This window comes from Loxodonta africana, chromosome 7 (genome assembly GCF_030014295.1).
Source record: "Loxodonta africana isolate mLoxAfr1 chromosome 7, mLoxAfr1.hap2, whole genome shotgun sequence".
NCBI classification, from domain to species: Eukaryota; Metazoa; Chordata; class Mammalia; order Proboscidea; family Elephantidae; genus Loxodonta; species Loxodonta africana.
Window position 1 is genome coordinate 65,822,274 of NC_087348.1, and position 27,935 is coordinate 65,850,208.

At 40.2% G+C, this 27,935-nt stretch overlaps 1 protein-coding gene across 1 annotated transcript; it reads right to left on the reverse strand.

Moving 5' to 3' along the window:
• On the reverse strand, window positions 1-27,935 carry NCR3LG1 (natural killer cell cytotoxicity receptor 3 ligand 1). Its single transcript, XM_010592305.3, has 2 exons — window positions 26,991-27,935; window positions 1-368 (listed from the first exon to the last, which is right to left on the reverse strand). The coding sequence occupies exons 1-2, from the start codon at window positions 27,319-27,321 to the stop codon at window positions 1-3; spliced, it is 699 nt and encodes a 232-aa protein (XP_010590607.3). The 5' UTR covers window positions 27,322-27,935.

Here is a 27,935-nt window from a genome sequence, read left to right on the forward strand (position 1 = left end):
TCAAGGAGAAGGGCAGGGGAAATGCCCAGCAGGATGCTTACTGTTCACAATCAGGGTGGAGTTGAACCTCAAAGAGGTGGACAAGTACTCATGCCATACCACACACTGATAGATGTTCCCACTGTCTTCCAGAGTGAGCTTCAGCTTCAAGGAGCTAGTGGTATTAAATGTGCCATCCTTGCTCTTGATGGTGGGGCCAGTGGTGATGCCCTCAGAAATCTCCATGAACTGAGGACCTTTCTTGGTCCACTTCTTCCATGTTATGTTAATGGATTCTGGGTAGAACCCACTGGACTCACACACAAGAGTTTTTTCTTCATTAATTTCTACCATAGCTGTCTCTGGCAACAAGCTGCTGGCTGGGTAAGCTGCCAGAGGAAAGAAGACATACAGAGTTAGATCCAACACCCAAGCTGCTGTTTTCTCTTCCCACTCCTTATGCTAACTGGCTTCCACCATATCTATACACCTGTGCATCACTACTACTGCACCCAGGCAAGACAAAAAGCTGTAGGATGCTCACTCTTTTTAAAGATGGGGACCCTGAGGCAACTCAGTTCCTTTTATCTGATACATCAAGTCTGGCCTTAAATCAAAAATTAAAAAGTATGCTAAAATACAGTCTGAGAAGACAGGGCAAGCTTCAGAGCAAGACTCAGACATAGCAGAGATTTTATAATTATCAATATAAAGAATTTAAAATAACTATGATTAATATGCTAAGGACTCTAATAAAAAAGTGGACAACACACAAGAACAGATGGGTAATGTAAGCAGAGAGATGGAAACTCTAAGAAGAAATAAAAATAAAATGCAAAAAATATAAAAAATTGGAACAGAAATTATGAATGCCTTGGATGGGTTCATAAGTAAAAGGGACACAGACAAGGAAAGAATCAGTGAGGTTGAAGATATGTCAATAAATACTTCCTAAACTGAAAAGCAGACAAAAAAATACTGGAGGAAAAAAGGTGAACAAAATATTCAAGAACTGTGGGACAATTAGAAAAGATGTAACATATGTGTAATGGGAATATCAGAAGGAAAAGGAAGAGAGAAATAAAGAGAAGAAATATTTGAAGTAACAATGGCTGACAATGTTCCAGAACTATTGACAGACACCGAAACCACAGATCCAGGAAGTTCAAAGAAAACCAAGCAGGATAAATACCAAAATAACTACACCTGGGCATATGGGGGCAGTGTTGATTCAGTAGTAGAATTTCCAGCCAGTGCACCTCACACACAGCTACTGCCCACCTGTCAGTGAAGGCATGCACGTTGCTATGATGCTGAACAAGTTCAACAGAGGTTCCAGACTAAGACAGACTAGAAAGGCCTAGTGATCTACTTCCAAAAATCAACCAGTAAAAACTCTATGGATCGTGATGATCCAATTCAAAACTGATCATAGGGATGGTGTGGAATGGGGCAGCATTTTGTTCCACTGTGCCCAGCATTGCCATGAGCCAGGGGCCAAATCAACGGTAGCTAACAACAACGACAAGGCATATCATATTCAAACTGCAGAAAACCAAAGACAAAGAGAAAATCTTGAAAGAAGCCAGAGGGGAAAAACACCTTACCTATAGAGAAAAAAGGACAAGAATTTCGTTGGATTTCTCTTCAGAAATCATGCAAACAAGAATAAAGTAGAGTAAAATATTTAAAGTGTTGAAAGAAAAAACAAACAAACAAAGAAACACCAGCCTAAATTGTGTATCCAGAAAAATTATCCCTCTAAATTGAAGGGGAAATAAAGGTTTTCTCAGACAAACAAAAACTGAGGGACTCTTTCACCACTAGGCCTGCTCTGCAAGAAATGTTAAAAGAAGTTCTTCGGAGAGAAGAAGAATGATATAGATGAAAGCTCAGATCCACATAAAGAAAGGAAGAGTGATCAAGAAAAAAAAATATAAAGGTAAAATAAAATCTTAAATTTTTCTTATTCTTAACTGACTTAAGAGATAACTGATAATTAAAAATAATAGCTACAATATACTATGTCCCTTCTCACCAATTACATTCAACATCACACTGAAAGCCCCAGTTATTGGAAATAAGGCAAGAAAAGGAAACAAAAGGTATACAGATTTAAAAGGAAGAAATAAAAATGTCTTTGTTCACAGACAGCGTGGTTTTTTTACGTAGAAAATCCCAAAGATTTGACAAAACAAAAAACAAACATTAAAAAAGAAAAAAAAAACCTCCTGAAACTAGTGAGTGATTATAGCAAGGTTGCAGGATACAAGGTTAATATACAAAAGTCAGTTGCATTCAGGAACAGTTAGTGGTAATGGTTGAGCAACATGATGAGCATATTTAATGTCATACTGAACTGTACATGTCAAGATTGTTGAAATGGCAAACGTTTTGTTACCTAAATATTTACCAAAATTTTAGAAAATTTATTAAAGTCAATTGCTTTTCTATATACCAGCAATTAACAACTAGAGTTTGAAATTAAGAACACAACACCATTTACATTAGTATCCCCAAAATGAAATACAAATATTTATAAATCTAACAAGTTATGTACAGAATCCATATGAGGAAAAGTACAAAGATCCAATGAAAAAAATCAAAGATGACCTAAATAAATGGGAGATAGTGTTATGGATAAGAAGATTCAATATTGTTAATCTGTCAATTCTTCCCAACTTGATCTAAAGATTCAACACAATCCCAATAGAAATCTCAGCAAGATATTTTGTGGACAGCAACAAACTGATTCTCAAGTTTATATGAAAAGACAAGACCCAGAGTAGCCAACAAAATACTGAAGAAGAAGAATAAAATTATAGGAGTGACACTACCTGACTTCAAGACTTACAATAAGCTACAGTTATCAAGACAGTATGATACTGGCAAAAGAACAGGCAAAAAGATCAATGGAACAAAATAGAGAGCTCAGAAATAGATCCACACAAATGTAGTCAACCAATCTTTGATAAAATAGCAAAGGCAATTAAATGGAGAAAGTGTAATGTTTTCAACAAATGATGCTGGAACAATTGGACGTCCATGCACACACATACACACAAAGAATCTGGACACAGAGTTTACACCAATCACAAAAATTAACTCAAAATGGATCATAGACCTAAATGTAAAACATAACTATGTAACTCTAGAAGATAACATAGAAGAAAATCCAGGTGATCTGGGGGTTTGGTAATGAGTTTTTAGGTAAAACACCAAAACCATGATTCGTAAAAGGAAAAATTGATGAGCTGGACTTTATTAAAACTAAAAATTTATGCTCTGTAAAAGGTACTCTTTTTTACTTCATTTATTTTGTCGTTGAGGATATACACAGCAAAACATACACCAATTCAAAAGTTTCTACATGTACAATTCAGTGACATTGATAAAATACTTTGAGAAAGGCAGGGCCAAGATGGAGGAGTAGTGAGATGCTTTTAGTGGTCCCTCTTACAACAAAGACTTGAAAAAACAAGTGAATCGATTATATATGACAATCTAGAAGCCCTGAACATCAAAGACAAAGTTGAAGAATCAGACTGAGTGGCAGGGGGAGGGAGAGATGGTTCAGAGGCAGCGAGGAGTTGCCAGACCTGACCTTGGCGGGGGGGGGGGGGCGGGGAACTGGCCCCCTGAGGCCAATCTACTGGTGTGTGCAGTGAGGCAAGCAGTGGCATTCAGGACACATTTTACACACCAGGCAGCGGACAGTCTACTCAAGCCTCCAGAACCAGTAAAAAGCAGAGCTTAATTGGCAAAAAGTAAGTACATGCATCTAACCTACCATGCAGAACAAAAAACACCCCGTTTGGGAAAAACCTCTCTCCTATTCACCTGCTTCCTCCCACACTACACTGGGTCCTGGGCTGGCTTCAGCAACTGCTGCCTCCCCTGGGCCAGAAGTAGGACCCATTGCACACTCTGAACCATTCTTCCAGCCTTGGAGAGGGAACAAATTAATAAACAGGAAAAAATAATCTGCCAGCTTTCCTAAGCTGGGAACTCAAGGCAGGCATAGCTTCTTTGCCTAGGCACAGGCATAAGTGGTTCACAGACTTTGAATACCTTTCATCCCTGCACAGACCTGTGTTGTGGGCCCATTTCAACAGCATAGGCCCTCATTAGCACAGTACAACAGGGTATATACCTGAAGCCTAACTTCACTGTATTAGCTATATGGTGGAGTGGTAGGTTTGTAGCATCTGACACTGCTCTACCCATTAAGCAGGGTCCTCACCTACTCACCTTAGGGGCCTGAGGACTGGTGGCTCCACCCACACCACCTAGCCACCTGGGACAGGGCTCCAAGAATAAGTGGTGCCTCCCAGTCCTTACAGCCAGCAACATTGGGTGCCCATAGTCTGGCTGCAAAACCCACCCACCTATGTGCTCTAGGGAACAGGGACATGCTTTCCTCCCAGACACTCAGGGGCAGCCGTCAGCCTCCTGCCTTGCCCAGCACGTGACCCCCGACTGCAGCCAGATGCTGGTACCTATTCCAAGCACCCCTGCCCATCTAGGACTGTAGGTGAGAGCCTGCACCACACACTTGGTGATGGACTACCTGGACACCTGAGCTGAATCCATACCAGAGAAGTAAATGGACTTTTGAGCTCACATACCTAGTAACAGACCTAATCACCTGGTGACAGGACGTTAGAACTTCAAAGGCATCAATAATCAAACTAGCTCACACGAGCAGCCTATTTAGGCATATCAAAACAAGAAGCTAGGATGCAGTAAGCAAACATAAAATAAATAAATACAATAACTTACTGATGGCCCGGAGACAACAATCAATAACAAATCACATAAAGAGGCAGGACATGATGGCTTCCACAAGCTCCCAAAACAAAGAATCAAGAAACCTTCCACAGGAAGAGAATTTCTTGGAATTACCAGAGGTAGAATACCAAAGATTAATATACAGAACTCTTCGAGAGATCAGGAAGGGGGGGGAGCAAGATGGCTGACTAGGTAGACGCTACCTCGGATCCCTCTTGCCACAAAGACTCAGAAAAACAAGTGAATGGATCACATACATGACAATCTACAAACCCTGACCATCAAACACAGATCTAAAGAGTTGACCTGAGTGACAGGGGAATGAAAAGCTGCACCCTGAAGTAGCAACCGCTTCTGGAACCGGCGTCCAGCTCCACAGTCTTGAGCCCTCGGGGTTCCCGGGTGCCGAGTGGTGGGCTGATTGCGGCTTGCTGAGGCGGGACAGGCACGGGACACAGCCCTAACCCCTAGCCCCCTGGGGTAACCTCGGTAGAGACTCAGCCAGCACAAGCAGGCTGCACACTGATGGAGCTAACAAGAGAACGAGCAACCACGGGGAAGGAGCGACTGTTTTTGGAGCCTGGAGCCAGTGTCCCAGTCAGAAAACCTTGGTGCCAGGCTTTGGACTGGGCACAGGGGAGCTGAGCATGGCTTCCTGAGATGGCACAAACACAGGACGCAGCCCTAGCCCCCTAAAATGACCTCAGGGGAAGCCCAGCCAGCGCATGCAGGCAGCACAACAATGCGGCTAACAGGAGAAGTCACCGGGAGGCAGTGACTGGTTTTGGAGCCTGGAGTGCGGTGTCCCAGACTGGGAACCTCGGCGCTGGGGCTTTAGACTGGGGGCGGAGGAGCTGACCACGGCTTCTGAGACAGCACAAGCACAGGATGGGGGCCTGACCCTCGGGGGCAATCTCGACCCAGCCAGAGCACACAGTCTACATGCCCCTCAGGAATCTCAGATAAATCAGTCATCACCAAACAAGTTAAGTAACTTTGTCTATATTCCTGGGTGCTACTCTCTCCTATCTATCTGATCCCTCCCCTCCCTTCCCAGGCGGCTTCGATTTCCTGGGCCAGGGAGTGAAGTGCTTTGAGGTTTTTGTTTTTTTTTTTTTCTTTTCCTAACCCATTCTCCTGGTCTGAGAGAAGCAGCTACAAAAAACCCAGGGACCAAAAACCCTTTCCTGACTTCCCTAAACTGGAATAACAATACAGAACCAGCTCCAGCCAAGCATATGAGATCCACAGTCTTGAGATTTCATCCCTACAGGGAACAAGGTGGCTATTATAATGCAAAGACAATTCTGATAGAGATCTGACTGTAATTGTTTTAGCGGAGCACTGGAAAGACAAGTTTTCCAGGTCTGATATCTCTACCTATTAAACAGAGCCCTCACTGATCCACAACGGGGAACTGAGGGCTGAAGCTCCACCCAAACCACCTAGCCACCTGCCAAAGGGGTCTGAGGATACTGACACCTACCAATCGTTAGAGGTACATGCATTGGGTGCCCAAGGTACAGCTGCAGAGCTCACCCACCAAAGTGCTTTAGGAATAGAGACACACCTACCTCACTGGCACAGGCTGTCAGCATTCTGCCCCCCCCCGGAGTGTGACCACCCCCCCGCTGCTACTAGAATCTGGTGCACACAACTATCACCACTACTCCTCTAAGTTAATAGATGACAGCCTACACAACACTCTTGGTGACCCAAAATCAGAACACCTAAGCTGATTCTAATCAAGAATAGTGAATGGACTCTTAGCATTATATATCTGGTAACAGCCCAAACCAGCTGGTAATAGGACATAAGTGATTCAAAGGCTACAACAATCAAGACAGTGCAATCTAGTAGTCCATCTGTGTATATTGAAAGAAAACAAAACAAGATAAGACTCAGTGAGCAAATATAAAATAAATCTTTACAATATCTTATAGATGGCTCGGAGACAGCAGTCGATATCAAACCACATAAAGAAGCAGACCATGATTGCTTCTACAACTCCCCAAATTAAAGAAGCAAAATCTTTCCCAAATGAAGATACAATCCCGGAATTGCCAGATGCAGAATATAAAAAACTAATATACAGAATGCTTCAAGACATCAGGGATGACCTCAGAAATGAAATAAGGCAATCTACAGAAAAAGCCAAGGAACACACTGATAAAGCAGTTGAAGAAATCAAAAAGATTATTCAAGAACATAGTGGAAAAATTAATAAGCTGCAAGAATCCATAGACAGATAGCATTCAGAAATCCAAAAGATTAACAGTAAAATTGCAGAATTAGACAACTCCATAGGAAGTCAGAGGAGCAGAATCGAGCAATTGGAATGCAGAGTGGGGGAGGTGGAGGATAAGGCAATTGACACCAATATAGTTGAAGAAAAATCAGATGAAAGAATTAAAAAAAAATTGAAGAAACCCTAAGAATCATGTGGGACTCTATCAAGAAGAATAACTTGCATGTGATTGGAGTTCCAGAACAGGGAGGGATAACAGAAAATACAGAGAGAATAGTTGAAGATCTGTGGGTAGAAAACTTCCCTGGCATCATGAAAGACGAAAGGATATCTATCCAAGATGCTCATCGAACTCCATATAAGATTGATCCAAAAAGAAAATCACCAAGGCATATTATCATCAAACTTGCCAAAACCAAAGATAAAGAGAAAATTTGAAAAGCAAACAGGGATAAAAGAAAAGTCTCCTACAAAGGAGAATCAATAAGTATAAGTTCAGACTACTCAGCAGAAACCATGCATCAAGAAAGCAATGGGATGACATATATAGAGCACTGAAGGAGACAAACTGCCAGTCAAGGATCATATATCCAGCAAAACTCTCTCTCAAATATGAAGTTGAAATTGAAACATTTACAGATAAGCAAAAGCTTAGAGAATTTGCAAAAACCAAACCAAAGCTACAAGAATTACTAAAGGAAATTGGTCAGAAAATCAATAATATCAGGTACCAACGCAAGGTCATAGAACAGAACATTCTGATATCAACTCAAATAGGGAAATCACAAAACAAATTAAGATTAATTTTAAAAAGAAAAAAATGCTCAAAACAGGGAATCATTGAAGTCATTACGTAAAAGATCACAATAATCAAAAAGAGGGACTAAATACAGGAGGCATAGATCTTCCATATGGAGAGCAAAGCAAGGCAATATAGGACGATACAAGTTAAGTTTCTACTTAGAAAAATAGGGGTAAATATTAAGGTAACCACAAAGAGGTCTAACAATTCCATAATTCAAAATAAAAACCAAGAAAAACATAATGACTCAGCAAACATAAATTCAACTACTATGAAAATGAGGAACACACAATTTACAAAGAAAAAGTCTCAGCACAAAAAAGGAAGTGGAAAAATGAAATGGTCAACAACACACACAAAAAGGCATCAAAATGACAGCACTAAACTCATACTTATCTATAATTATGCTGAATGTAAATGGACTAAATGTGCCAATAAAGAGACACAGAGTCTCAGACTGGATAAAGAAACACGATCCGTCTATATGCTGCCTACAAGAGACACACCTTAGACTTAGAGACACAAACAAACTAAAACTTAAAGGTTGGAAAAAAATATATCAAGCAAACAACAATCAAAAAAGAGCAGGAGTAGCAATATTAATTTCTGACAAAATAGACTTTAAACTTAAATCCACCACAAAGGATAAAGAAGGACACTACATACTGATTAAAGGGACAATTGACCAGGAAGATATAACCATATTAAATATTTATGCACCCAGTGACAGGGCTGCAAGATACATAAAACAAACTTTAATGGAACTGAAAAGTGAGATAGACACCTCTACAATTATAGTAGGAGACTTCAACACACCACTTTCGGAGAAGGATAGGACTTCCAGTAAGAAGCTCAATAGAGACACGGAAGACTTAATTGCTACAATCAACCAACTTGACCTCATAGACATATACAGAACACTCCACCCAACAGCTGCAAAGTATACTTTTTTTTCTATTGCACACGGAACATTCTCTAGAATAGATCACATATTAGGTCATAAAACAAACCTTTGCAGAATCCAAAACATCAAAATATTACAAAGCATCTTCTCAGACCACAAGGCCATAAAAGTGGAAATCAATAACAGAAAAATCAGTGAAAAGAAATCAAATACTTGGAAACTGAACAATACCCTGCTCAAAAAAAGATTGGGTTATAGAAGACATTAAGGAGGGAATAAAGTAATTCATAGAATGCAATGAGAATGAAAACACTTCCTATCAAAACCTCTGGGACACAGCAAAAGCAGTGCTCAGAGCTCAATTTATATCAATAAATGCACACATACATAAAGAAGAAAGAGCCAAAATCAGAGAACTGTCCCTACAACTTAAACAAATAGAAAGTGAGCAACAAAAGAATCCATCAGGCACCAGAAGAAAACATAATAAAAATTAGAGCTGAATTAAATGAATCAAAGAACAGAAAAACAATTGAAAGAATTAACAAAGCCAAAAGTTGGTTCTTTGAAAAAATTAACAGAATTGATAAACCATTGGCCAGACCGACTAAAGAAATACAGGCAAGGAAACAAATAACCCGAATAAGAAACGAGATGGGCCATATCACAACAGACCCAATGGAAATTAAAAGAATCATATCAGATTATTACGAAAAATTGTACTCTAACAAATTTGCAAACCTAAAAGAAATGGACGAATTCCTAGAAAAACACTACCTACCTAAACTAATACAATCAGAAGTAGAACAACTAAATAGACCCATAACAAAAAAAGAGATTGAAAAGGTAATCAAAAAACTCCCGACAAAAAAAAGCCCTGGCCCGGACGGCTTCACTGCAGAGTTCTACCAAACTTTCAGAGAAGAGGTAACACCACTACTACTAAAGGTATTTCAAAGCATAGAAAATGATGGAATACCACCTAACTCATTCTATAAAGCCAGCATATCCCTGATACCAAAACCAGGTAAAGACACCACAAAAAAGGAAAATTACAGACCTATTTCCCTCATGAACATAGATGCAAAAACCCTCAACAAAATTCTAGCCAATAGAATTCAACAACATATCAAAAAAAATAATCCACCATGACCACGTGGGATTTATACCAGGTATGCAAGGTTGGTTGAATATTAGAAAAACCATTCATGTAATCCACCATATAAATAAAACAAGACAAAACCACCTGATCTTATCAATTGATGCAGAAAAGGCATTTGACAAAGTCCAACACCCATTCATGATAAAACCTCTCAGCAAAATAGGAATTGAAGGAAAATTCCTCAACATAATAAAGGGCATCTATACAAAGTCAACAGTGAACATCATTCTGAATGGAGAGAGCCTGAAAGCATTTCCCTTGAGAACGGGAACCAGACAAGGATGCCCTTTATCACCGCTCTTATTCAACATTGTGCTAGAGGTCCTAGCCAGAGCAATTAGGCTAAGAAACCTAAGGAATCCTCCAGAAAACTACTAAATCCTCCAGAAAACTATTGAAACTAATAGAAGAGTTCAGCAGAGTTTCGGGTTAAAAGATAAAAATAGAAAAATCACTTGGATTCCTCTACATCAACAAAAAGAACATCGAAGAGGAAATCACCAAATCAATACCATTCACAGTAGACCCCAAGAAGATAAAATACTTAGGAATAAATTGTACCAAGTAAAAGACCTATACAAAGAAAACTACAAAGTACTAGTGCAAGAAACTAAAAGGGACCTACATAAGTGGAAAAACATACCTTGCTCATGGATAGGAAGACTTAACATAGTAAAAATGTCTATTCTACCAAAAGCCCTCTATATATACAATGCACTTCTGATTCAAATTCCAACGACATTTTTTAATGTGATGGAGAAACAAATTACGAACTCCATACGGAAGGGAAAGAAGCCCCGGATAAGTAAAGCATTACTGAAAAAGAAGAAGAAAGTGGAAGGCCTCACTCTACCTGATGTTAGAACATATTATACTGCCATAGTAGTCAAAACAGCCTGGTACTGGTACAACAACACGCACATAGACCAATGGAACAGAATTGAGAACCCAGATATAAATCCATCCATACATAAGCAGCTGGTATTTGACAAAGGAACAGTGTCAATTAACTGGGGAAAAGATAGTCTTTTTAACAAATGGTGCTGGCATAACTGGATATCCATTTGCAAAAAAATGAAACAGGACCCATACCTCACACCATGCACAAAAACTAACTCCAAGTGGATCAAAGACCTAAACATAAAGACTAAAACGATAAGGATCATGGAAGAAAAAATAGGGACAACCTTAGGAGCCCTAATACAAGGCATAAACAGAATACAAAACATTACCAAAAATGACGAAGAGAAACCAGATAACTGGGAGCTCCTAAAAATCAAACACCTATGCTCATCTAAAGACTTCACCAAAAGAGTAAAAAGACCACCTACAGATTGGGAAAAAATTTTCAGCTATGACATCTCCGACCAGCATCTGATCTCTAAAACCTATATGATTCTGTTCAAACTCAACCACAAAAAGATAAACAACCCAATTAAAAATTGGGCAAAGGATATGAACACACACTTCACTAAAGAAGATATTCAGGCAGCTAACAGATACATGAGAAAATGCTCTCGATCGTTAGCCATTAGAGAAATGCAAATTAAAACCACGATGAGATTCCATCTCACTTCAACAAGACTGGCATTAATCCAAAAAACACAAAATAATAAATGTTGGAGAGGCTGCGGAGAGATTGGAACTCTTATACACTGCTGGTGGGAATGTAAAATGGTACAACCACTTTGGAAATCTATCTGGCGTTTTCTTAAACAGTTAGAAATAGAACTACCATACAACCCAGAAATCCCACTCCTAGGAATATACCCTAGAGAAATAAGAGCCTTCGCACAAACAGATATATGCACACCCATGTTTATTGCAGCTCTGTTTACAATAGCAAAAAGCTGGATGCAACCAAGGTGTCCATCAACAGAAGAATGGTTAAATAAATTGTGGTATATTCACACAATGGAATACTACGCATCGATAAAGAACAGTGACGAATCTGTGAAACATTTCATAACATGGAGGAACCTGGAAGGCATTATGCTGAGTGAAATTAGTCACAGGCAAAAGGACAAATATTGTATAAGACCACTATTATAAGATCTTGAGAAATAGTATAAACTGAGAAGAACACATACTTTTGTGGTTACAAGGGGGGGAGGGAGGGAGGGTGGGAGAGGGTTTTTTACTGATTAACTAGTAAATAAGAACTGCTTTAGGTGAAGGGAAGGACAATACTCAATACATGGAAGGTCAGCTCAGCTGGACTGGACCAAAAGCAAAGAAGTTTCTGGGATAAACCATGCTCTAAGGGGACTTCTAAGTCAATTGGAAAAATAATTCTATTATGAAAACATTCCGCATCCCACTTTGAAATGTGGCATCTGGGGTCTTAAATGCTAACAAGCGGCCATCTAAGATGCATCAATCAGTCTCAACCCACCTGGAGCAAAGGAGAATGAAGAACACCAAGGTCACAAGATAACTAAGAGCCCAAAAGACAGAAAGGGCCACATGAACCAGAGACCTACATCATCCTGAGACCAGAAGAACTAGTTGGTGCCCGGCCACAATTGATGACTGCCCTGACAGGGAGCACAACAGAGAACCCCTGAGGGAGCAGGAGATCAGTGGGATGCAGACCCCAAATTCTCACAAAAAGACCATACTTAATGGTCTGACTGAGACTAGAGGAATCCCGGTGGTCATGGTCCCCAAACCTTCTGTTGGCCCAGGACAGGAACCATTCCCGAAGACAACTCATCAGACATGAAAGGGACTGGACAGTGGGTAGAAGAGAGATGCTGATGAGGAGTGAGCTACTTGTATCAGGTAGACACTTGAGACTGTGTTGGCATCTCCTGTCTGGAGGGGAGATGGGAGGATAGAGAGAGTTGGAAGCTGGCAAAATTGTCACGAAAGGAGAGACTGGAAGGGCTGACTCATTAGGGGGAGAGCAAGTGGGAGTATGGAGTAAGGTGTATATAAACTTATATGTGACAGTCTGACTTGATTTGTAAACGTTCACTTGAAGCTCAATAAAAAAAAAAAGGAAAGGGAAGCAAGCAGAGAGTTGGGGACCTCATACCACCAAGAAAGCAGCACCAGGAGCAGAGCGTGTCCTTTGGACACGGGGTCCCTGTGTCTGAGAAGCTCCGCCACCAGGGGAAGATTGATGAGAAGGACCTTCCTCCAGAGCCCACAGAGAGAGAAAGCCTTCCCCTGGAGCTGATGCCCTGAATTTGGACTTGCAACCTACTAGACTGTGAGAAAATAAATTTCTCTTTGTTAAAAAAAAAAAAAAAAAAACTACAATGAGATTCCATCTCACTCCAACAAGGCTGGCATTTATCAAAAAAACACAAAATAATAAATGTTGGAGATGCTGCGGAGAGATTGGAACTCTTATACACTGCTGGTGGGGATGTAAAATGGTACAACCACTTTGGAAATCTATCTGGCATTTTCTTAAACAGTTAGAAATAGAACTACCATACAACCCAGAAATCCCACTCCTAGGAATATATCCTGGAGAAATAAGAGCCTTTACACGAACAGACATAGGCACACCCATGTTTATTGCAGCAGTGTTTACAATAGCAAAAAGCTGGAAGCAACCAAGGTGTCCATCAACAGATGAATGGATAAATAAATTATGGTATATTCACACAATGGAATACTATGCATTGATAAAGAACAGTGAGGAATCTGTGAAACATTTCATAACATGGAGGAACCTGGAAGGCATTATGCTGAGTGAAATTAGTCACAGGCAAAAGGACAAATATTGTATAAGACCACTATTATAAGATCTTGAGAAATAGTGAAACTGAGAAGTACACATTCTTTTGTGGTTACGAGAGGGGAGAGGGAGGGAGGCTGAGAGAGGGTTATTTACTGATTAGATAGTAGATAAGAACTACTTTAGGTGAAGGGAAGGACAACACTCAATACAGGGAAAGTCAGATCAACTGGACTGGACCAAAAGCAAAGAAGTTTCCTGGATAAACTGAATGCTTCAAAGGTCAATGGAGCAAGGGCGGGGGCTTGGGGACTATGGCTTCAGGGGACATCTAAGTCAATTGGCAAAATAAATTCTATTAAGAAAACATTCTGCATCCCACTTTGAAGTGTGGCGTCTGGGGTCTTAAATGCTAGCAAGCGGCCATCTAAGATGCATCAATTGGTCTCAACCCACCTGGATCAAAGGAGAATGAAGAACACCAAGGTCGCAAGATAATTATGAGCCCAAGAGACAGAAAGGGCCACAGGAACTAGAGACTTACATCATCCTGAGACCAGAAGAACTAGATGGTGCCCAGCCACAACAGAGAACCCCTGAGGGAGCAGGAGAACAGTGGGATGCAGATCCCAAATTCTCATAAAAAGACCAGACTTAACGGTCTGACTGAGACTAGAAGAATCCCAGCAGTCATGGTCCCCAAACCTTCTGTTGGCCCAGGATAGGTACCATTCCCGAAGACAACTCATCAGACATGGAATGGACTGGACAATGGGTTGGAGAGAGATGCTGATGAGGAGTGAGCTACTTGTATCAGGTAGACACTTGAGACTGTGTTGGCATCTCCTGTCTGGAGGGGAGATGGGAGGGTAGAGAGGGTTAAAAATGGGCAAAACGGTCACGAAAGGAGAGACTGGAAGGAGGGAGCGGGCTGACTCATTAGGGGGAGAGTAAATGGGAATATGTAGTAAGGTGTATATAAGTTCATATGTGAGAGACTGACTTGATTTGTAAACTTTCACTTAAAGCACGATAAAAATTATTTTTTTAAAAAAAGAGATCAGACAAAACACAGAACAAGCCAAGGAACACAAAGACAAACCAATAGAGGAACTTAAGAAGATTATAGAAGAACACAACGACAAATCTAACAGCCTGCAAGAAACCACAGAAGGACAGCAAATAGAAATTCAGAAGATTAATGATAAAATAGCAGAATTAGACAACTCAATAGAAAGTAATAGGAGCAGAATCGAGGCAATGGAAGTCAGAATTTGTGAGATTGAAGATAAAGCACTTGATGCCAACTTATTTGAGGAAAAATCAGATAAAAGAATTTAAAAAAATGAAGAAACTCGTAAGAATTATGTAGGACTCTATTAAGAGGAATAATCTACAAGTGACTGGAGTACCAGAATGGGGGGGGGGGGAACTGTTGAAGATTTGTTGGCAGAAAACTTCCTTGATAATGTGAAAGAAGAGACAGTATCTATCCAAGATGTTTATCTTGGTAGATTCCAAAAGAAAATCACCAAGACACATTATAATCAAACTTAACAAAACCAAAGATAAAGAATTTTAAGAGTGGCTGGGGATAAACAAAAAGCCATCTACAAAGGAGAGTCAATAAGACCACACTTGGACTACTCAGCAGAAACCATGAAAACAAGAAGGCAATGGGATGACCTATATAAAGCCTTGAAGCAAAAAAAATCACCAGCCAAGAATTATATATCCAGCAGCACTGTCTGTCAAAAATGATGGTGAAATTATGGCATTTCCAGACAAACAGAAGTTTAAGGAGTTTGCAAAAACTAACCAAAATTACAAGTAATACTAAATGGAGTCCTCTGGTTAGAAAATCAACAACATCAGATAACAGCCCAAGACTAGAACACAGGACAGAGCAACCAGATATCCACCCAGATAGGGAAGTCACAAAAATAAATCAAAGCTAAAACACTGAAAATAGGGAAACAAAGACAACAATATGTAAAAGATGACAACATTAAAACAAAAAAGAGGGGCTAAAAAATGTAGCCATAGATCTTTCATATAGAGAGGACGTAAAGGCGATAAAAAGAAATAAAAGATTGGTTTAAACTTAGAAAAATAGGGGTAAATATTAAGGTAACCACAAAGGAAACTAATAATTCTACATATCAAAATAAAAAAACAAGAAAAACATAAAGCCATAGATCTTTCATATAGAGAGGACGTAAAGGCGATAAAAAGAAATAAAAGATTGGTTTAAACTTAGAAAAATAGGGGTAAATATTAAGGTAACCACAAAGGAAACTAATAATTCTACATATCAAAATAAAAAAACAAGAAAAACATAAAGACTTAGCAAATACAAAATCATCAACAATGAGAAAGATGAAAACAAAATACATAAAGAAAAATGACTCAGCACAGAAAATTAAGTGGACCAAGAAACTGTGAACAACTCAAAAAAAAAAAAAAGAAGACATCAAAATGACAGCACTAGACTCATAAAAATAATTGCGCTGAATGTAAATGGACTAAATGCAGCAATAAACAGAGAGTGGCAGAATGGATTAAAAAAAAAAAAACACAATCTGTCTACATACTGCCTACAATAGACATACCTTAGACTTAAAGACACAAACTAAAACTCAAAGGATGGAAAAATATATATAAAGCAAACAACAATCCAAAAAGAGCAGTAGTGGCAATATTAATCTCTGACAAAACAGACTTTAAAGTAAAATCCACCAAAAAGGATAAGGAAAGACAGTACATAATGATTAAAAGGTCAACACACCAGGAGGACATAACCATAATAAATATATATGTACCCAATGACCCGGCTCCAAAATACATAAAACAAACTCTAACAGCATTGAAAAGAGAGATAGACAGCTCCACATAATAAGAGTCTTCAACACACCACTTTTGGTGAAGGACAGAACATCCAGAAAGAAGCTCAATAAAGACACTTAAGATCTAAATGCCACAGTCAACCAACTTGATATCATAGATGTATACAGAACATGCCACCCAACAGCACCCAAGTGTACTTTCTTTTCCAATGCACATGGAACATTCTCCAGAATAGACCACATATTAGGCCATAAAGCAAGTCTTAACAGAATTCAAAGCATTGAAATATTACAAAGCATCTTTATATTACAAAGCATATAAAGCCGTAAAAGTAGAAATCAAAAACAGAGAAAACAAGGGGGAAAAAAAATCAAACACATGGAAACTGAATGACACCTTTCTCAAAAACTATTGAGTTACAGAAAAAATTGAGGATGGAATAAAGAAATTTATAGAATCAAATGAGAATGAAACACATCCTACCAGAGCCTTTGGGACACAGCAAAAGCAGTGGTCACAGGTCAATTTATAGCAATAAATGCACACATCCAAAAAGAAGAAAGGACGTCTTTTAGTTATCTACTGCCCCTGTAACAGAAATACGACAAGTGGATGACTTTAACAAAGAGAAATTTATTTTCTTAGAGTCTAGTAGGATAGAAGTCCAAATTCAGGGTGTCAGCTCCAGAGGAAGGTTTTCTCTCTGTGTCAGCTCTGGAGGAAGGTCCTTGTCCTCTACCTTCCCTTAGTCTGGAAGCATCTCAGCACAGGAACCTCAGCTCCAAAGGACGCGCTCTGCTCCTGGCACTGCCTTCTTGGTGGTATGAGGTCCCCAACTCTCTGCTTTCTACCCTTTCCTTTTATCCCTTGTAAGGTAAAAGGTGGTGCAGGTCACATCACAGGGAAACTCCCTTACATTGGATCAGGGATGTGATCTGGTAAGGGTGTTACAATCCAACCCTAAACCTCTCTAACATAAAATTACAATCACAAAACGGAGGGCAAGCACATAGTACTGGAAATCATGGCCTAACCAAGTTGATACACACATTCTTTGGGGGACATAACTCAATCCATGACAAGGCCAAAATCAAAACATTAACCTTACAACTCAAACAAATAAAAAGAGAGCAGCAAAAGAAGCCCTCGGGCACCAGAAGAAAGCAAATAATAAAAATTAGTGCAGAATTAAATGAAATAGAAAAACAACTGAAAGAGTTAACAAGACCAAAAGCTGGTTCTTTGAAAAGATTTAAAAAAATTGATAAACCAATGGCCAAAATGACAAAAAGAAAAACAGGAGAGGAAGCAAACAACCCAAATAAGAAATGAGATAGGTGATATCACAACAGACCCAACTGAAATTAAAAGAACCATAAGAGAATACTATGAAAAACTATACTCTAACAAAGTTGTGAACCTAGAGAAAATGGGCAAATTTCTAGAAACACACTACCTACCTAAACTAACACAAAGAGAGGTAGAACAACTAAATAAACCTATAACAAAAGAAAAGATTGAAAATGTAATTTTAAAACTCCCAACAACAACAAAAAAAACCCTGGCCCTGATGGTTTCACTGGAGAATTCTATCAAACTTTCAGAGAATAGTTAACAGTTACTACTAAAGGTGTTTCAGAGCATAGAAAAGGATGGAACACTCCCAAACTCATTCTATAAAGCCAGCATAACCCTGATACCAAAACCAGATAAAGACACCACAAAAAAACTACAAACTGATATCCCTCATGAACATAAACTCAAAAATTCTCAACAAAATTCTAGCCAATAAAATTCAACAACATATCCTAAAAATAATTCACCATGACCAAGTGGGATTCATACCAGGTATGGTTCAATGTTAGAAAAACAATCAGTGTAATCCATCACATAAATAAAACAAAAGACAAGAACCATATGATCTTATCAATTGACGCTGAAAAGGTATTTGACAAAGTTCAACACACATTCATGACAAAAACTCTCAGCAAAATAGGAACAGAAGTGAAATTCCTCAGCATAATAAAGGGCATTTGTGTGAAGCCAACAGCCAACATCATTCTAAATGGAGAGAGTCTCAAAGCATTCCCCTTGAGAACGGTAAACAGACAAGAATGCCCTTTATCACCACTCTTATTCAACACTGTGCTAGAGGTCCTAGCCAGAGCAATTAGGCTAGAAAAAGAAATAAAGGGCATCCAGATTGGCAAGAAAGAAATAAAAATATCTCTATTTGCAGATGACGTAATCTTATACACAGAAAATCCTCAAGAATCCTCAGGCTAACTACTGAAACTAATAGAATAGTTCTACAGAGTATCAGGATACAAAAGAAAAATACAAAAATCACTTGGATTCCTCTACACCAACAAAGAGAACTTTGAAGAGGAAATCACCAAATTAATACCATTTACAACAGCCCCCAAGAAGATGAAATAGGAATAATCTAACCAGAGACATAAAAGACCTATACAAAGAAAACCACAAGATACTACTGCAAGAAACCAAAAGAGACCTATATAAGTGGAAAAACATACCTTGCTCATGAATAGGAAGACTCAGCACTGTGAAAATGTCTATTCTACCCAAAGCAATCTACAGATACAGTGCATTCCTGATCCAAATTCCAAAGGCATTTTTTAATGAGATGGAGAAACAAATCACCAACTCCATATGGGATGGGAAGAGGCCCCCAGATAAGTAAAGCATTACTAAAGAAGAAGAACAAAGTAGGAGGCCTCACACTACCCGATTTTAGAACCTATTATAATACTACCATGGAAATCCTGGTGGTGTAGTGGTTAAGTGCTACAGCTGCTAACCAAAAGGTCAGGGTTGAAATCCACCAGGTGTTCCCTGGAAACTCTATGGGGTAGTTCTACACTGTCCTATAGGGTCGCTATGAGTTGGAATCAACTCGACAGCAATGGGTATTATACCGTCATGGTAGTCAAAACAGCCTGGTATTGGTACAACAACAGATACATAAACCAATGGAACAGAATTGAGAATCCAGACATAAATTCATCCACCTATGAGCAGCTGATATTTGCCAAAGGCCCAAAATCCATTTATTGGGGGGAAACAAGACCCATACCTCACACCACGCAAAAAAACAAACTCAAAATGGATCAAAAACCTAAATATAAAATCTCAAACGATAAAGATCATGGAAGAAAAAACAGAGACAACACTGAGAGCCCTAATATATGGCATAAACAGAATACAAAGCATTAGTAACAATGCACAAACACCAGAAGAGAAACTAGATAACTGGGAGCTCCTAAAAATCAAACACGCTTATGCTCATCAAAAGACTTCACCAAAAGAGTAAAAAGACAACCTACAGACTGGGAAAAAAATTTTGGCTACAACAAATCCCATCAGTGTCTAATCTCTAAAATCTACAAGATACTGCCAAACCTCAACGACAAAAAGACAAATAACCCAATTAAAAAATGGGCAAAGGATATGAACAGGCACTTTATCAAAGAAGACATTCAGGTGGCTAACAGATACATGAGGAAATGCTCACGATCATTAGCCATTAAAAAGCAAATCTAAGGTACAACGAGGTTCCGTCCCACTCCAACAAGGCTGGCATTAATCCAAAAAACACAAAATAATAAATGTTGGAGAGGTTGCAGAGAGTCTGGAACGCTTATACACTGCTGGTGGGAATGGAAAATGATACAGTCACTTTGGAAATCGATATGGCGCTTCCCTAAAAAGCTAGAAATGAAACTATCATACAATCCAGCAATCCCATTCCTTGGAATATATCCTAGAGAAATAAGAGCCTTTACACAAACAGATATATGCACACCCATGTTCACTGCAGCACTGTTTACAATAACAAAAAGACAGAAGCAAACAAGGTGCCCATCAACAGATGAATAGATAAATAATTATGGTATATTCACACAATGGAATACTACGCATCGATAAAGAACAATGATGAAACCGTGAATCATTTCATAACATGGAGGAATCTGGAAGGTATTATGCTGAGTGAAATTAATCAGTTGCAAAAGGACAAATGTATAAGACCACTATTACGAGAACTCAAGAAATAGTTTAAACAGAGAAGAAAATATTCTTTGATGGTTACGGGGCGGGGGAGGGAGGGAGAGGGGTTTTCACTAATTAGATAGTAGATATGAACTATTTTAGGTGAAGGGAAAGACAACACACAATACAGGAGAGGTCAGCCTAACTGGACTAAACCAAAAGCAAAGAAGTTTCCTGAATAAACTGAATGCTTCAAAGGTCAGGGTAGCAGGGATGGGGGTTTGGGGACCAAGGTTTCAGGGGACATCTAAGTCAATTGGCATAATAAAATCTATTAAGAAAACATTCTGCATCCCACTTTGGAGAGTGGTACCTGGGGACTTATACACTAGCAAGCGGCCATCTAAAGTGCATCAATTGGTTTCAACCCACCTGGAGCAAAAGAAAACGAAGAACACCAAAGACACAAGGTAATTATGAGCCCAAGAGACAGAAAGGGCCACATAAACCAGAAACTACATCAGCCTGAGAGAGAAGAACTAGATAGTGCCCGGCTATAACCGATGACTGCCCTGACAGAGAACACAACAGAGAACCCCTGAGGGAGCAGGAAAGCAGTGGGATGCAGACCCCAAATTCTCATAAGAAGACCAGACTTAATGGTCTGACTGAGACTAGAAGGACCCTGGTGGTAATGGTCCCAGACCTTCTGTTAGCCCAAGACAGGAACCATTCCCAAGGCCAACTCTTCAGACAGGGATTGGGCTGGACAATGGGATAGAAAACGATACTGGTGAAGAATGAGCTTCTTGAATCAAGTAGACACATGAGACTATGTTGGCATCTCCTGTCTGGAGGGGAGATGAGAGGGCAGAGGGGGTCAGAAGCTGGCCCAATGGACATGAAAAGAGAGAGTGGAGGGAAGGAGTGTGCTGTCTCATTAGGGGGAGAGCAATAAGGCGTATATAGCAAGGTGTACATAAATTTTTGTATGAGAGACTGACTGGATTTGTAAACTTTCACTTGAAGCACAATAAAAATTTAAAAACATCAGTGGTTTTCAGGGGTTCAGGGGAAAGGATGAATAGGTGGAGCACGGAGCAACTATTCTGCATGATACTGTAATGGTGGATACATGACGTTATACATTTGTCAAAGTCCGTAGACCTGTACATCACAAAGAGTAAAACTTAAGGTATACAAAAAAAAAAAAATTTAGGAAGTTGGAGAATCCCAGGAAAAAATGCAGACTATGACAACAGAATTTAATTGTATTACAGATGTATGAGGCAACTTCACTGAAGAGGGTGAGGGAAAATCAGAGCTGGCCTAAGTAACTTGGAAAACGAATGGAATTTGTAATACTAAAGGCAAAAACAAAGCAAACTGAGAATATACACTGCACTCTAGTTGATAAAGTTGTTTCCCAGGTGTGATAGCTAAGATTGTGTGTCAGCTTGGCTGGGCCACAAATTCTCAGTGTTTTGGCAGTTGTGTGATGCTGTGGTCGCTTCCCTGTTGAGCTCTGATATGTAATCACTGCATGATGGGATCTGCTGTGAGTAGCCAATTGGTTGAATGGGAGTTTCCTTGGGTGTGTGGCCTGCATCGAGTGTGGGCAGATGTTCTGGCAGGGATCAGGGGCTTTTGCTCATTCTGGATCCTGCAGCTGGCTCCTGTTTATCTGACCTCCCATTCTTGGGATTGGAGCTAGCAGCTTACCTGAGGTCATGCCTGCTGATCTTGGGATCTGTCGATCTTCACGGCCTGTGAGCAAGAGCCCTGCTCCCCGACCTGCTGATCTTGGGTTAGCCAGCCCCTGGGGCTACATGAATTAGAAGAAGCCTCTATCCTGACCCACAGACTTGGGACGTTACATCCTCTACAACCTGTGAGCCGTTTCCTTGATATAAATCTCTCTCACTATATATATATTTATATACACTTTGCTGGTTTTGCTTCTCTAAAGAACTCAGCCTAAAATACCAGGGAATAGGTTAACAGTTCTGATATCCTACGAATGTATAATGAAATTGAAGAATTAAGTAAATAGTGGATAACAAGAGTCTGATTTCTTGCTGCTGGAGTAAAGATTTACAGATAAGCAGGGGACAGGCTAGAATAATCCATGTGTTAACAGATTAAAGTTGGAGACTTCAGCAAGAACTCATGTTTAACTTAATATAGATACAAATGGTTATACAAAGAAATATTTGTTGTTGTTATGTGTTGTCAAGTTGATTCCGACACATAGCAACCCTAGAGGACAGAGCAGAATTGCCCCATAGAGTTTCTAAGGAGTGGTTGGTGGATTCAAACTCCCGAACTCTTGGTTCGCACCCCAGCTCTTAACTATTGCACTGTCAGGGCTCCAAAGAAATATTTGATTCATATATATACACAGGTTAGTAATATTCTTAATTGTTAGGTGCCACAGAGTCACTTCTGGATCATAGTGACTCCATTTGACAGAGTAGAACTGCCTCATAGGGTTTTCTAGGCTGTAATCTTTATGGGGGAGCCCTGATGGCACAGTGGTTAAGCACTCAGCTGCTAACCAAAAGGCTGACGATTCAAACCCACAAGCTGCTCCGCAGGAGAAAGATTAGCAATCTGCTTCGTAAAGACTGCTGTTGCTGTTAGGTGCCATGGAGTTGCTTCCAACTCATAGCAATCCTATGTACAATAGAACAAAACACTGCCTGGTCCTATACCATCCTCACAATCGTCACTATGTTTGAGGCCATTGTTGCAGTCACTGTGTCAATCCATCTCATCGAGGGTCTTTGTCTTTTTTTTCTGACACTCTACCAAGCATGATGTCCTTCTCCAGGGATTGATCCCTCCTGATAACATGTTCAAAGTATGTGAGACGTAGTCTCGCCATCCTTCTTTCTAAGGAGCATTCTGCTTGTACTTTCAAGACAGATTTGTTCGTAAAGATTACAGCCTTGGAAGCCCTATGGGGCAGTTCTACTCTGTCCTATAGAATGGCTATTAGTTGGAATTGACTTGATGGCAATGGCTTTTTAGTTTTGTTTAATCTTTATGGCAGTAGATTGCCAGGTCTTTCTCCTGAGGAGCCACTGGTGGGTTTGAACCACCAATCTTTCAGTTAGCAGTCAAGTACTTAACCATTTGTGCCACATATATTTCCTTGCTCTGTCAGCTGACAGGGCCTAGATGTAATGACACCCTGGAAGCAACAAGCATACCTAGGGCCCAGGTCTTGATTTCTAATACCTTTCTCAAGTAAAAGGAATCGGGGCTTTAAATGGATTGAGTTGTGTCCCCCCAAAATATGTGTCAACTTGGTTAGACCATGATTCCTAGTATTGTGTGGTTGTCCTCCATTTTGTGATTTTTCAATGTGTTATAAATCATAATCTCTGCCTGTGGTTAAAGAGGATTAGGGTGAGATGTAATACCCTTGCTCAGGTCACATCCCTGATTCAATGTAAAGGGAGTTTCCCTGGGTTTGGCCTGCACCACCTTTTATCTTACAAGAGATAAAGGGAAAGGGAAGCAAGCAGAGAGTTGGGGACCTCATACCACCAAGAAAGCAGGACTGGGAGACCCAGGGTTCCTGAGTGGAGAAGCTCCTAGTCCAGGGGAAGATTGATGACAAGGACCTTCCTCCAGAGCCGACGGAGAAAGCCTTCCGATGGAGCCGACACCCTGAATTTAGACTTCTAGCCTAGTAGACTGTGAAAGAATAAATTTCTCTTTCTTGAAGTGATCCACTTGTGGTATTTCTGTTATAGCAGCACTAGATGACTAAGACAGAGCTCCTCGGAGAATTGGCTGGTTCTAGGACTGGGGCAGGAAACATAAAAGATGAGCCTGGAGTATCTTGCAGTGCAAGAAAGTAAGGGAGTGCTTAAAAAAAACAAACAACAACAAAATATGAAAATGGGGTATGTCAAAGGTACACAGGAGCCAACCGAAAGAGCTCCCAATGGCCAAAACTGGAATAATTTGAGCAACAAAATAAATAGGGCAGTATTTGATTATAACCCAAAGTATAAAATAAATATCCATAAGTCCACAACCAGTTGATGTCGACTCGACTCTAACTCATAGTGACCCCTGTGTGTCAGAGTAGAACTTTGCTCTATAGGGTTTTCATTGGCTGATTTTTCAGAAATATATGGCCAGCCTTTTTTCCAAGGTGCCTCTGAGTAGACTCAAATCTCCAGCCTTTCAGCTAGCAGCCAAGCATGCTTAACCATTTGTACCACCCAGGGACTCCATACTGATTTAAATAAAGGGTTAAATAAATTAATAAGTGGGAAAGAAGAGGCAAATCTCCCTTGCAGAAGAATTCCAAACAAATTATGTAGATACATTGCCATGAGTTGGAATCAACTCAACAGCAACTAACAACTGCACCCTAAAAAAAAAAAGGGAAGCCTAATTTCCCACACCTAAATGTGGGCTGCACATAGTGACTTCCTTTCAAAAGTATAGTATGGAAAGTCAAGGGAGAGGGGATAACTTTTCTGTGAAGCAACCTGGCAAACAGTTCTTCAGCCAGGTGACGATGTCAACATCAACAGTCATAAATCATGTTGATAGTATGTACCCTTGATGACATGATATGGTGAAAATGGCACTCTAGCTCTGTGATCATCCTCCCCAAAACCTATAACCCCAGTCTAATTATAAGAAAAACAACAAATTTCAATAGAAGGACATTCTACAATAGACCTGACCAGTATTCCTCAGTACTGTCAAGGTCAAAAACAAGGAAAGTCAAAGACACTGTCACAGAAAGAGAAACCTAAGGAGACATGACAACTAAATATAATGTGGTATCCTGAACGGGATCCTAGAACAGAAAAAGGACATTACTTAAAAACTAGGGAAATTTGGATAAAGTATGGACTTGAATTAATAATAATTATCAATATTGGTTCATTAATTATAACAAATGTACGGTACTGAAAGATGTTAACAATTGAGGAAACAGTGTTGGCAATGAGGTAGGATGGTGTGGGTAATATGAGAAATCGCTGTATTGTCTGCCCAACTTTTCTGTAAATGGACAACTATTGTAAAAAATAAACTCCATTAATTTTTTTGTTTTTAAGCCAGCTATTTTAGCCTATCAGTTGCAGAGCAAATGAATTCTAACTAACATACTTTCTCCCAAAAGACTCAAAGTCTTCCATACAGTTTTGGAGGGCTCATAAGACACTGCCCCATTTCCCCCTCAAGGTCGTTCACAGGTTATCAGGCCATTTTATAACAGTGGAAAGTGGAGCTCAAAGAGGTGTTTTGCGGATGTTATTGTTATATGTCTTGACCAAGCACCCACCTCACAAACTCAGGTCCAAATATATTAAATGGATGACCCAATCACCCAGTTCGGAGGTAGCAAAGCTGGAACACGATTCAGACCTGTGGAGTCAGAACCCAGCAGCTCTGTCCTTTCCTAGCTACCTCCCAAAGCTACCTCTTTGGTGAAGACTGTCTACACAGTAGATGAATTATATAATAACTACTATTGCTGTATTTAAGGATCCTAGTGGCACAACAATTCAGAGCTGGGCTGCTGACCAGAAGGTTGGTGGTTTGAACCCACCAGCTGCTCCACTGGAGAAGAAAACCTGGCGATCTGCTCCCATAAAGATTACAGCCTAGGGAATCCTATAAGACAGTTCTACTCTGTCATATCGGGTCGCTATGACTCAATGGCACACAAAAACAACAATATGGCTATTTTTTATTAGCAGCATTGAGTCAGCCCCTGACTCATGGTGACCCCATGCACAACAGAACTAAATGCTGCCTGGTTCTGCACCATTCCCATGATCAGTTGCAAACTGGACTGTTATATTCCACAGAGTTTCCATTGGCTGATTTTCAGAATTAGATTCCAGGTCTTTCTTCCTAGTCTGTCTTTGACACTCTGCTGAAAACTGTTCAGCATCAGAGCAACACACAAGCCTCCAATGACAAATGAGTGGTGGCTGTGAATGAGGTGCATTGGCCAGGAAGAGACCTCGAGTCTTCCGGATGGGAAGCAAGAATTCTACCACTGAACCACCAGTGCCCCCCCATCTTTTACTGAGCATTTGCAAAATGCTAAGCACATTACCTAAATTTTTTATAGACTCTTCCCTACGATCCTCTTAAACAAAAAAAAAACCCTGATGCTGTTGAGTCAATTCTGACTCCTAACGACCTTACAGGAGAGGGTGGAACTACGCCACAGGATTTCCAAGGCTGTAAATCTTTATGGAAGCAGAATGCCACTTCTTTTTCCTGCGGAGCATCTGGGGGGTTCAACTGCCAACCTTTCAGTTAGCAGCTGAGAGCTTAACCACTGCACCACCTATTTCTTGTTTAGCAGGAAGGGCATTGAGGTTCAGGGTGATCAATAACTGCCTCAATGTTTCTCAGCTGTCCATGGAAGCCTAAGACTCGAACCTATGTCTTTCTTACTCCTGGGCCCATGCTCTAAACCTCCACTCCATTCGGCGCATCTGCATCACCCCAGCCTCCAGCACCATGGGAACCATAGGAGCACTGTCCCCAAGTACGCACCCACAACCTCCAGCTGGACCGATCCTTGTGCCTTCTGAGGGGTGACCACCACCTCACACCGGTACTCTCCTGCTTCCTCCAGCTGCACTCCAGGCAGCTGCAGTGAAGCATCCCCACTCTCTAGGCTCTTCTGAGATACAGTGGCTCCAGGTCGGATTGTCTTACAGTGATCTCCAAAAAACTCAAATAGTTTGACCTCCTCTGAAGATTTCTGCCTTTTCCAAAACCAGGAGATACCCATAATACTGATGTCCAGCTGTGGGGAACCAGGGATCTTGCAGCAGATGGTGGCATTGGCATTCAGCAACACGATCTGAGTCCTCCCTGCCATTTTCACTTCCAGGAAACTTGCACCAGTAAGAGAACTCAGTTATGGAAGACACTTGGACAAAACACAAGCCTGACGCTCTCAAACACTACCATGTAATTGGAAACAAATATCTTTTGGCGGGGGGGAGGTGGGCTTTGGGAGAAGAGAGGGTTGGGCCTCAGCTACAGGGGCCCTCAGTTTATGGCCTCTCAGTGAGGTCCATATAAGGTCCCTGTCTTCTTTCATTTATTTATCCTTTTTCAGAAAACAGATAATCGACATATAATTCACATAACTTATAATTCACCCATCTTAAGTGTACAAGTCACTGGTTTTTACTGTGTTCACAGATATATGTATCATCACAGTCAATTTTAGAACATTCCATCACCTCGGAAAAAATCCATGTATCCTTTAGATAGCACTCCCATACTGCCAGTACCAGTACCAGTACCAATTGCCATCGAGTCGGTTCCAGTTCCCCAAATGTGTTAGAGTAGAACTGTGCTCCATAGGGTTTTCAATGGCTAATTTCTCAGAAGTAGATTGCCAGGTCTTTCTTCTGAGGTGCCTCTGGATGGACTCGAACCTCCAAACTTTTGGTTAGTAGCCAAATGTGTTGACCATTTGCAACA